The following is a 12,563-nucleotide window of genomic DNA, read 5'->3' as shown; positions in this document are numbered from 1 at the left end:
CCTCAGAAGTTTTTCCAATAATTTTCCTACCACTGACATAATACAATCTGGTCTTAATTACATGGCCTATTTCTGGTTTTGTAGAAAGGAAACACACGAGCTATCTTCCAGACATCTAGCACTCCATCTGTAGCCAGCAAAGTATTACATCTCTCTGCCAGGGTCCCAGCAGTCTCTTTCCTTGCCTCCCATAGCAGCATGGGATACATCTCATCAGGTCCTGGGAATTTATGTACCTTTATGCCCGCTAAAACATCTAATACTCCTCCTTATTAATCTTAACATGTTCCCACCATCCCAGCTGAAATCCACATGTACATTGTCTTTCTCCTCTACCTCCAAGTCTCTAATAGGCCCCCACTCTTTCCCTGGTAATTTTCTTACTTTTAACATACTTAAAGTGCATTGGGGTTTTCCTTAATCCTTAATGTATTTCGTGGCCCCTCTTTGCCCTCCTAATTTTTTTAAGCAACTCCCTACACTCTCTATACTTTGAAGGGCTTCCCCTGTTTTTATTGCCTTGTTCCTGATATATGTTTCCTTTTTTGTTTTGTTTATCTGACTCTGAAAACCCTTTTTTTTAATTCATGGGACATGGGTGTCACTAGCTGGGCCAACATTTATTGTAAATCTTAATTGCTTAGAGGGCAGTTAAGCGTCAACCATATTGCTGTGGGTCTGGAGTCACATGTAGGCCAGCCAGGTAAGGATGGCAGTTTCCATCTCTAAAAGGACATTAGTGACCCAGATGGAATTTTCCTGACAATCAACTATGTATTCATGGTCATCGTTAGATTCCCAATTCCAGATTTTTACTGAATTCAAATTCCACTGTCTGCCATGGTGGGATTTGAATCGGGTCTCTGGATTAGGAGTCTAGCGATAATACCATTAGGCCATTGCCATCCCACTCCCTTGGCATCTAGGATTCGCTGAACACGCTGCCTGGTCTTTCTTCACTCTTAGAAGAACATGCTGATCCTGAATTCTTACTGTACTCCTATTAAAAGACTCACACTTTCGAAATGTAAACAAATAGCTGCTTCAAATCTATGTTTGCCAGATCCTATTTAATGATATTGAAACTGATCTTCCCCCAGTTTAGATATTTAATTCTGTACTAGCCTTATTCCTTTCCATAACGACTTAAAGCTTATGGAATTATGGTTACTATCCCCAAAATGATCATCCATGGACACTTCAATCACTTGACTGTCTTCATGACCTCAGATAAGGTCTAGGACAGCCCCACTTCTATTAGGATCATCTACATACTGGCACAAGAAGCTCTCCTTGACGCACCTTAAAAATGCTATCCCAGCTAATCTTTTCACATTAAGGTGATTCCAGTTAAATGTTAGCAAAGTTGAAATTCCCTTGAACTATAACCTTGTTTTTCTCACACCTCTCTGATTTACCTACATACCTGTACTTCTATCGCCCTCTGACGGTTGGGTGGTCAGTAGTATAATCCCAACATTTCTAAGCTCTAACTAGATTGTCTCGCTTGAAGACCTTTCCACAGCATCTTCCCTCATTACTGCAGTGATAGGTTCCTTTCCCCACCTCTCTTGCATCTCTCACTATTGTCCCTGGAATATTGAGATGCCAGTCCACCCTTCCTTCGACTATGTCTCAGTAATTGCAACATTATCATTTTACCATGTGCCTATCAGTGGTCTAAGTTCATCCGCCTTACCAGTCAAATCTTTGCTTTAAAATAGATACAATTTAGCTTTCTGGACCTCCCATGTGCTTTATCATGCCTATGTCTTCTCTGCCCAATGGACTGTCCTAGCATTCCTTCTATATCTGATTGGAACTTGCTTCCAATTTTACATCTACCCTGTGGTCCCCTACCAAATTAGTTTAAAACCTGCCCAACAGCATAAGCAAATTTCCTATTCCAGTTCAGATGCAACTCGTCCAGCTTGTACAGGTCCCACTTATCCCAGAAGCTGTCCCAATGGTCCAAAACCTAAAGCTGTCCTTCCTACACCATCCCTTTAGTGATGCATTCATCTGACATATCTTTCTATTCCTATACTCAGTTGCACTTGAAGTAATCCAGAGATTATAATCTTCATCTTCTTTTCTAAGCTTCTACCCAACTCTCTAAATTCATGTTCTTGAACTCATTTCTTTTTTTTACCTAAGTCGCTGGTACAGACATGTTGTATGACTGCTGGCTGTTCATCCTCCTCCTTCAGAAACTGCTCTGAGATTCCCTGATCCTGGCACCATGGAGACAACCTCGGATTCTGCCTGACCTGCTGTGCTTTTTCAGCACCACACTCTCGACTCTAATCTCCGGCATCTGCAGTCCTCACTTTCACCATGGAGACAACATACCATTCAAGAGTCTCTGTTCTCACAAAATCACAATTCAGTTCCCCAATAATGGATGTGATAGTAATGTCATTGGATTTTGTAACCTAGAAGATCACTATTCTAGGGATATAGATTCAAAATACAGTAAAGCAGCTGGTGGAATTTAAAATTCAAATTAATAAAATCTGAAATTGAAAACTGGTGTCACTGGTGGTGACCCTGAATCTATCATAGATTGTAAAACTCATCCGACTCATTAATATCCTTTTGGTGAAGTAAATCTGCCATTCTTGCTCGGTCTAACCTTTTTGGGGCACTGGATCCATTACAACATGATTGATAGTTAACTGCCATCTGAAATGGCCAAGCAAGCCAATACATCCAAGTGCATTTATATGGAATAACAAACCTCGCTAGCCTGCATCCCACAAAAAAAATGAACTAGTCTATCACGAGGGGCCATAATTTTAAGGTAATTGGAGGAAGGTTTAGGGGAGATGTTAGAAGTAGGTTTTTTAATCAGAGTGGTGGATGCATGGAATGGTATGATAGTCAGATACAGTAGGGACATTTAAACGATTCTTGGATAGGCACATGAAATTAGTACAATGCAGTGTATGTAGGTTAGTCTGATCTTGGAGTAGGATTGAAGACCAGCACAACATCGAGGGCCGAAGGGCCTGTAGTTTTCTGTATTCTTTGTTCTATATACATGATCGAATGTCATTTGACTTTGAGTTGAACTTGAAGTAGGTAAACTGCAAGTGTCCAAGTGAATTTTGAAAATGATTTTAAAACGTTCTTGAACGTTTTCTGGTATGTAGTCGCTCACAAATATTGAATAAAGATGACCCGCGGTTCAGTTTAAAATCGTGACTATCATTTTTGCATGATTCCATCTGTATCGGGTGAAGAATATTAGCCTGGTTTCAAAAACTTACAAAGGCCATCATGTAACTGGTTCAAAGACAGGTCCATCAAACGTTGAAACAACTGGGAAGTAACCCGAGTTTCTGCTGAGGGCAGGAAATGAGGTAGATTTGAAATCTTACTCCCAGAAACTGTACATTTCGTTTTAACTTAATATAACTCAGGGCAGTTCACAACATCGGACAGCAGGGATACGAAACTAAAACCGCAAGGGTCATTCAATAATAAAATGTTGAAACATCTTGCTGCGGTTCCGCGGCGTGACCGTGCCAGAACGAGGTACGTCTTGGTCTGCGAGCCGCCATCTTGTGGAAGTGCTGGGAAGAAGCCGGGCATTGCGCCGGGCCTGTTGCTGGAGGCTGCTCATTTTAGCCACCAAACAGTCGACGGTGGTGGGGGGGGAAGAAGAAAGTAGTTAGGGGTATCGGGAGAGGCGCAGGAGACAGGTGCAAGGTAGTCGGAGGGGCCGCTGCCTGCGCACGAGCTTCTGCAACAATCGGGACGGAACCCGGAACAGAGGAGGATCGAACGGAGGGACAGAATCAGAACGCGCCCGGACCGCTCTAGAACGCGGAGACATGTCAAAGCGGCATCGCGTCGACCTGGGGGACGATTACTCGTCCAGTAAGAAGCGCGCCACCTCGGACGGGTAGGTTAATCCGCAGAGTGGGACGCTGGCGGGAGGCTGGCTGCGTCTTGTGTAGCGGCTCTTGGGCGCCCGGGCCTCGGTCTTGTCGGTGGAGTCAAGCGGCGCTCCCTCAGCGTTCCGCCCGGCTTGAGCCGAGCGGAAGAAGGGGCGGCTGCGGCTCGCCGCGGTTCCGCTCTGCCTCTTGCGGAGAAAGCGCGTTAGTTACCGAGGGCCTTACGATTTGTCTGCTCCTTCCCTCCCGCCACCTCCCCCCCGACTTGGTGCCGCCGGCCTGCAGCATTCCTGCTCATGTCCCGTTTCAGGTAATTGTGTGTCTGTGTGTTTTTTTTGTGTCCGCCGCCGCGGTGATCCTGCAGGGTTTCTGGCCGCTCTTGGCAACACAGCGCCTTCTGTTCGATTCTCTTAATGTATGGAAAGCCTGAGGAAGACATTGGCGCTGCCCTCCGCCTGTTTCTGCACATGGCTGGGCCACGTTTCCGAGGCCGCACCCGGGGTTTGGGGATTTACATCGAATACCTCGGGGTAGTGGGGAGGAAATGCATCGTTGATGTTTTTCTCCGTCGTTTTCTCATGTCCAGTGCCATGGCGGGAATACTTTTCTACACATTTACTAACGGTGTCTTTTTTCGAAGTTATTTTTTTTTCTTCTTGTGTAGGTTCGTCCTGAACGTCTCTAGAAGAGGCGCAGAAAGAATGTCAATCTTCCTCTCTTTTCAGAGATTAAGGTTTGGGAGTTGTGGGGAGATAAAATGATGAGGGAGATATGGACTTATTGGTATTTTGTACAATGTATTTTATCAGCGAAAATGTGCAACCCCCCCCACCCCCTCGGGAGGTAGGGAGAACACTGGGCTTGCTAGCTAGGCCTCTCTTGACAGTCTAACCACTACTAAAACACATCAACGTCCCTTGAACGTGTGGATTATTTTTTTAAAAACGTATAATTTCGTTCTCGTTTTCTTTACCTCCTTTTCTCGAAGGTAGAAACATTCTAGCTCCATTGCTTAAAAATACGTCTTACCCAATGTTATTTATTTATTGCCCCTGACTACCCACTGGCGATTTGTAGGCTTAACTATGGTTTAACCATCAACACAGAAGGCCACACCAGCTGAGAACAACTCGCCTTCAAAAGCTAGTGTCTCCAGATGAACCTTTTGGACTATAACCTGGTGTTGTGATTTTTTAAAACTTTGTCCTCCCCAGTCCGGCACCTCCAAATCACCTAGTCCTGTTTTCCCTCTAGCCCTGCAAACCTTTTCTATTGGTGTAATTATCTATTTGAATGTGAGAATTTGTAATCTGGCTTCTGGATCCAAAGCCAAGCTCCACCACATTTGCATCCACTGCATTTTTTGATGCATGAACAGTTTCTGTTCCTGCACTTGACCTTTCATTGATCCCTTTCAATGCTCTGGGTGTCTTCTGATTTTGACCCGTCTGACAATGAAAATCAATGAGGTGGAGGTGCCAGTGTTGGACTGGTTCGACAAAGTCACAAATCTCACAACACCAAGTTGTAGTCCAACAGGTTTATTTGAAATCACAAGCTTTTGGATTATAGCCTTTTCATCAGGTGAAGTGAGAGGGAAGTACACAGACACAGAATTTATGGGCAGAGAGATCTTAAGGTCATACAAATGGTGAGTGGAGTGTCGAATAATAAGTCTTTGCAGGTCACCAAGAATGTTAGACGACGCTGGTGAAGTGTCAGTAGCTGAATAACGACAGAAGGGATGACCTATAATCCGATTAAATGAAGCAAACAGATAATTGCAAGAAATTTAAAAATGAGGTGGTACTGGAGACAAACCAAATGACTGGAATAACATGGAACAAAAAACAGAAGCTGCTGGAAAAGCCCAGAGGGTCTGGCAGCATCTGTGAAGAAAAACGAAAGGACTGGTCACTGGACCTGAATCTGATTCTTCTTCTCAGGTACTGCCAGACCTGCTGAGCATCTCCCCTCCCCCCGCCCCCCAAGCGATTCCTGTCCTTGCTCGTGGTTTGCAACATCCACAGTTTTTTTGGTTTTTATTTGACTGCAATAGTGTCACCGGTATAAAAGTCACATGCTGAGGGTCTAACCAAAGTAATAATCCAAAACTGTACAGATTAATTAAGGTAGAGAGATCATAACAATTTTATCAAGGTGATGATGTCAAAACAAGAGTGTAAGGAAGATTTTACAGATACTCAACTCATCGATCGCCAGTTCTGATATGCCACAGTGAAAAACCGCAACGACCTGCTCAGAAGACAGACACAAGATACAACTGATAGAGTACCCTTTGTTGTCCAGTACTTCCTTGGAGTGCAGAGACTACACCATATTCTTTGCAGCCTTCAACATGTCATGATGAAAACTAGCATCTCTCGAAGATCATCCCTATGCCTTCTCTCCTTCAAATAACTGCCAAACCTTAAGCAGACCGCCGTTTGCAGCAAACTACCCAGCCTTCAGGACAACATCGAGCACAACACCATACAGCGCTGCCATGGCAACCTCTGCAAGACATCAGATCATCGATATGGATACTACCATGCGTGGGAACACCATCCACCATGTACACAACAGATACTTGTGACTCGGCCAATGTTGTCTATCTGATACGCTGCAGGCAAGGATGCCCTGAGGCATGGCATATTAGTGAGACCATGCAGATGCTATGACAATGGATGAATGGACACTGCAACAATTCTCAGACAGGGATGTTCCCTCCCAGTCGGGGAACACTTCAGTGTTCAAGGGCATTCAGTTTCCCATCTTTGGGTAAGCATCCTCCAAGGCAGCTTTTGAGATAAGTGCAGCAGGTCAGGCAGCTTCAAAGGAACAGGAGCCTATGCCCGAAACGTAGATTCTCCTGTTCCTTTGCTGTCTGACCTGCTGCGCTTTCCCAGCAGCACATTTTTAAGCTCTCATCTCCAGCATCTGCAGTCCTCACTTTCTCCTAGCCTTTGAGATACACAACATTGCAGAATCACTGAGCAGAAACCAAATTCCATACCCATGAACACTGCCTCAACCATGATCTTGGATTCATGTCACGCTACATGTGACACTACCGCACTTTTATATCTGTAAAATCTTCCTTACTGTCCTGCTTTGACACCATTACCTTGATAAATTGTGAGCTCTAAACCTTAATTAGTTTGTTCAGTTTTGTATTATGCATTACTTTAGTTCAACCCTCAGTAAGCAACTCTTAAAACCTATCATGTTATCCAGTCAAATAAAAACCAAAAGAACTGTGGATGCTGTAAATCACGAGCAGGGGCAGGGGTTGTTGGAGGGGCTTAATGGGTTTGGCGGCGTCTGTGAAGAAAAATCTGAGTTAATGTTTCTGATCTGGTGCTGCTGCCTCTGTTATTTTTTCATGGATGCTGCCAGACCTTCTGGGCTTTTCCAGCGGCTTCTGGTTTTGTTCCATGTTATTCCACTAATTTGGTTTTCTCTAGCACCACCTTATTTTTAACTTTTTTATAATTATCTGTCTGCCTCATTTAATTGGATTATAGGTTATTCCTTTGGTTGTTACTCAGCTATTGACACTTCATTTACGTCGTCTGACACTCTTGGTCACCTGCAGAGACTTATTATTCAACAGTCCACTCACACCATTTGTATGATCTTAAGATCTCTCTGCCCATGGATTCTTTCTGTGTGCTTCCCTCTCACTTCACCTGATGAAGGCGTTACAATCCAAGAGCTTGTGATTTCAAATAAATCTACTGGACAATAACTTGGTGTTGTGTTTCCATCTGACAATGGAAATAAAAATCATCCTGTTTACTCTCTGCAGGTTTATCATGATTTTGATCACCTTGTAATCTTCTTAGGAGAACAGCGCATTTCTCCAATTTATCCACTTGATCCTTTACCCTGGAGTTGTTCTCTGCCTTTTTCCATACCTTCTTGAGTACCTTCGCGTTTTTCATAAAGTGTGGGCCAGAATTGGACACCGTACTCAGTTGAGGTTGAAAATCAATATTTTATAAAGCCCAGTGATGACTTTTATATTTTATGCCTCTTTCTTTGTACAGCCCAGGATCTCAAATGCCTTGGTAACAGTGCGCTCAACATGCCTAAACACCTTCAATAATTTGTGCACATATATTTCCAGGACTTAAGAGTCATAGAGGTGTACAGCATGGAAACAGACTCTTCAGTCCAACGTGTCCATGCTGACCAGTTATCCTAAATTAATCTATTAATCTAGTCCCATTTCCCAGTACTTGGCCCATACCCCTCTAAACGCTGCCTATTCTTGTACTCATTTAGATGCCTTATCAATGTTGTAATTGTACCATTCTCCACAACCTTCTCTGGCAGCTCATTCCAACTCCCTTACAATTGTATTGTGTTTTACGGTGCTTTTCCTTATTCTTCCTATGAAAATATACCTCTTCAGACATCTGTGTAGTAAATCTGTTGAAGTGTTAGCTCAGTCTAGCACCCTATCTCTGTTCAACCCTGATAAAGGGCTTTTGCCCGAAATGTCGATTTTCTTGCTCCTCGGATGCTGCCTAACCTGCTGTGCTTTTCCAGCATCACTCTAATCTTGACTCTGATCTCCAGCATCTGCAGTACGCACTTTCACCCTGTGTTCTTTACATCCTCCTCATGATTCACAATGCTTCATATTTTTTTTTCATCTGCAAATTTTGCAATAATGCCTCAAACATTAAAGTTTAGGTCATTAATATGGATTAAAAAGCGGTCACCCTCATACTAGCCCCTTGGGATCTCCATTATATATGTTTCTTTAGTTCTTTGCTGGTCTGATTCCATTCACTCCACTAACTTTATAATTGTGGCCACTGTCTCTTTTATGCCATTTGCTGACAAGCCTCTAGTACTTTATCAAACACCCTTTGGGAGTTCATGTTCACTACTTCATTATCCTCCTAAGCTTTATTATACTGTCTTCCATCGGGAAGGAGGTACAAAAGTTTGTAAACACGCACCGACAGATTTAAGTTTCTTCCCAGCTGTTACCAGATTTATGAATGGACCTGTCATGTAGAGTCAAACAGCCCAGAAACAGACCCTTGGTCCTACAAGTCCATGCCAACCATAGCCTCAAACTAAATTAACCCCACCTACCTATGTTTGGCCCATATCCCTCCAAACCTTTCTCATTCATGTACTTAAACAAATGTTGTAACTGTACCTGCATCCATCACATCCTTTGGAAGTTCATTCCACACATGAACAACTGTGTAAAAAAACAAAGTTGCCCCTCATGTCGTCCTCAAATCTTTTTGTCACCTTAAAAATATGCACACTAGACTTGTTATCCCCTGCCATAGAGAAGCAACACCTGCCATACTCATCATGATTTTAAAGAATCACTCCTCAATCTAAGACCATAAGACATAGGAGTGGAAGTAAGGCCATTCGGCCCATCGAGTCCACTCTGCCATTCAATCATGGCTGATGGGCATTTCAACTCCACTTACCCATATTCTCCCCATAGCCCTTAATTCCTTGTGACATCAAGAATTTATCATTCTCTGCCTTGAAGACATTTTAGCGTCCCCGCCTCCACTGCACTCTGCGGCAATGAATTCCACAGGCCCACCACTCTCTGGCTGAAGAAATGTCTCCGCATTTCTGTTCTGAATTTACCCCCTCTAATTCTAAGGCTGTGTACATGGGTCCTAGTCTCCTCGCCTAACGGAAACAATTTCCTAGCGTCCACCCTTTCCAAGCCATGTATTATCTTGTAAGTTTCTATTAGATCTCCCCTTAATCTTCTAAACTCCAATGAATACAATCCCAGGATCCTCAGCCGTTCCTCATATGTGAGACCTCCCATTCCAAGGATCATCTGTGTGAATCTCTGCTGGACACGCTCCAGTGGCCAGTATGTCCTTCCTGAGGTGTGGGGATCAAAACTGGGCACAGTACTTCAAATGGGGCCTAACCAGAGCTTAATAAAGTCTCAGTAGCACAACGGTGCTTTTATATTCCAACCCTCTTGAGATAATTGACAACATTGCATTTGCTTTCTTAATCACGGACTCAACCTGCATGTTTACCTTTTAGAGAATCCTCGACTAGCACTCCCAGATCCCTCTGTACTTTGGCTTTACGAATTTTCTCAACGTTTAGAAAGTAGTCCATGCTTGTATTCTTTTTTCCAAAGTGCAAGACCTCGCATTTGCTCACATTGAATTCCATCAGCCATTTCCTGGACCACTCTTCCATACTGTCTAGATCCTTCTGCAGCCTCCCCACTTCCTCAGTACTACCTGCCTGTCCACCTAACTTTGTATCATAACCTCACACGCATCAGTGAACAAGTCCCAGCCTATCCAGCCTCTTCCTATAACTCAAACCTTCCATTACTGGCAACATCCTGGTAAATAATTCTGAACTCTGTCCAGCTGAGAGTTGATCTTTTCTCTGCACCTTCTCTGTAGCTGTAACACTATATTCTGCATTCTGTTCTATTAGCCTGCTGTACTTATCTAAAGTATGATTTCTTTAGCTAGCATACAAAACAATATTTTTCACCATTTTGGTATATGTGACAATAAATCAAATCAAATCAGGTTAGTTTAAAAATTGATTTTGTTTTACCTCAACTGATTAGTTGTTCCTCCTCTAATTTATATTTTTCCAATTGATTTACGTCTTTTTGTCCTGGATCATTGTAATCTCACCAAGGTTAAACTGGCTGTGGTTATTGAACTTGCATCTTCTTTTGAACAAAATATAAATTTGAAATTCCCCAGTCCTCTGAAATCATCCTTGTACCATTGGAAATTTACTGTCAGAGCTTCTGTACTTTCCAACAATATCCTAACCGTTCTTTCATTCGAGGTAGTCTAACTTCTATATTGGTCAAATTTGCACATCACCAGTTCTGTATTATAATGAAAGGTTGGGTCCAAGAAAGGAGAAAGAATGACTGTATTTCAACAAATAATGAACGACAAAGAGTTAGGAATAGTTTGCAAATGGAAGAATTCTCAGAGATAAACATTCAATATCTGCAAAATTGTGCATGTTTTGAATGAAAAAAAAATGCGGTTTGTGAACAGTATTGGAATAGCTCAAGGAAGGGCTGGAACTGATAATTAAACGCTCAAGGCAAAAAGAGCAGAGCTCAACAAAGCAAATAGAGCCATATTATGAAATTAACAGAATATGTTTTCAAAAATCCAAGCTCTCAAAGGAGTGGATAGAAGGTCAAATCTCTAGTATCAGATGATTTGGAAATGGTCTGGAAAACCTTCACTATTAACAGGGACTTGTAGGTTTTGCAGGATACCAAGCAGAATGGAAGAGTTCAATCCATGCGAGTTTTAAATGACATCACGACTGCAGGCCTGAGAAATATTTCACAAGCAAACGTGTAAAAAGTATTATTCATCAATGAACGATTATTAACAATTGGGCGGCATGGTGGCTCAGTGGTTATCACTGCAGCCTCACAGTGCCAGGGATCCAGGTTCAATTCCAGCCTCGAGCAACTGTCTGTGTGAAGTTTGCATGTTCTCCCCGTGTCTGTGTGGGTTTCCTCTGGGTGCTCCAGTTTCCTCCCACAGTCCAAAGATGTGCAGGTCAGGAGAATTGGCCATGCTAAATTACCCATATTGTTAGGCGCATTAGTCATAGGGAAATGGGTCTGGGTGTTACTCTTTGGAGGGTTGGTGTGGACTAGTTGGGCCGAAGGGCCTGTTTCCATGCTGTACGGAATCTTATCTAATCTATTCTCAAAGATTTAGCATTTATGTGGTCACACATCCCAAATTGTCTTACCAGAATGTACTCAGTCAAACCTGATCCTGAACCGTGGGAGGATATCATAGAATCCCTATGTGTGGAAATCGGCTCTTTGGCCCAACAAGTCCACACTAACCCTCCGAGGAGTAACCCACCAGAACCATTCCCCTATCCTATGTTTACCCCTGATTAATGCATCTAACCTACACATCCCTGAATGCTATGGGCAATTTAGCATGGCCAGTTCACCTAACCTGCACATCTTTGGATTGTGGGAGGAAACCCAAGCACCTGGAGGAAACCCACGCAGACACCGGGAGAATGTGCAAACTGCACACAGACAGTCGCCCGAGGCTGGAATCAATCCCGGGTCCCTGGCGCTATGAGACAGCAGTACTAGCCACCATGCCACCCATCAGCAGAGCAGATGACCAACAGGTTGAAAAAATGTAATTCTGAAAGGAGTTAGAGACGGAGGGTTCAGAGGGGCAAATACAAGCAAAGCATTTATCATAAATCTGTTCTACTCTTCTGGAAGATAATAACTCCACATATCTGTCTTTGCATCATATCGTGTCAAGGTTACGTTTAAAATTAACAATTCATATAGCATCAGTTGTCATTTGTGGAACAGCTATCAAAACGTCTTTGATTCTTTTTGTGTGGAGGTATTTCCCTACTTTATTTGTGAAAGTGAACAAATTGTAGCTAGATTTATTTAATCCTATACTGCTTAGCTGGCAGAAATAGTTCATAGCTACTCTTTCTGACCTTACTATCTTGGAAACTTAGATCAGTCCTTTACCTTATTACATGCTAAGGTATACAAGCTCACTTTGTCATTGTGTCTTTGTAATTTAACCCTCCAAGATCAGCTATCATTCTTGATGTACATTGCAATCCAAGGCCAATATG

At 42.9% G+C, this 12,563-nt stretch overlaps 1 protein-coding gene across 2 annotated transcripts in view; it reads left to right on the top strand.

Annotated features, from left to right (window-relative positions):
• The first annotated feature begins 3,636 nt into the window (after positions 1 to 3,636).
• The window catches only part of dhx15 (DEAH (Asp-Glu-Ala-His) box helicase 15), a 105,907-nt gene continuing 96,980 nt past the window's right edge, over positions 3,637 to 12,563 (top strand). Inside the window, exon 1 of one of the 2 annotated variants that reach the window (XM_072563632.1) lies at positions 3,637 to 3,910. In XM_072563632.1, coding sequence (XP_072419733.1) covers positions 3,840 to 3,910 — 71 coding nt within the window. In that variant the 5' untranslated portion in view covers positions 3,637 to 3,839. Of the gene's footprint in view, positions 3,911 to 4,036; positions 4,213 to 12,563 lie in introns of those variants that run through there. The other variant, XM_072563708.1, reaches the window with a different exon arrangement.

This window comes from Chiloscyllium punctatum, chromosome 1, assembly GCF_047496795.1.
Source record: "Chiloscyllium punctatum isolate Juve2018m chromosome 1, sChiPun1.3, whole genome shotgun sequence".
Taxonomy (NCBI): Eukaryota; Metazoa; Chordata; class Chondrichthyes; order Orectolobiformes; family Hemiscylliidae; genus Chiloscyllium; species Chiloscyllium punctatum.
The sequence above is the reverse complement of the archived record's forward strand: the minus strand, read 5'-3'. Positions and strand labels throughout refer to the sequence as shown.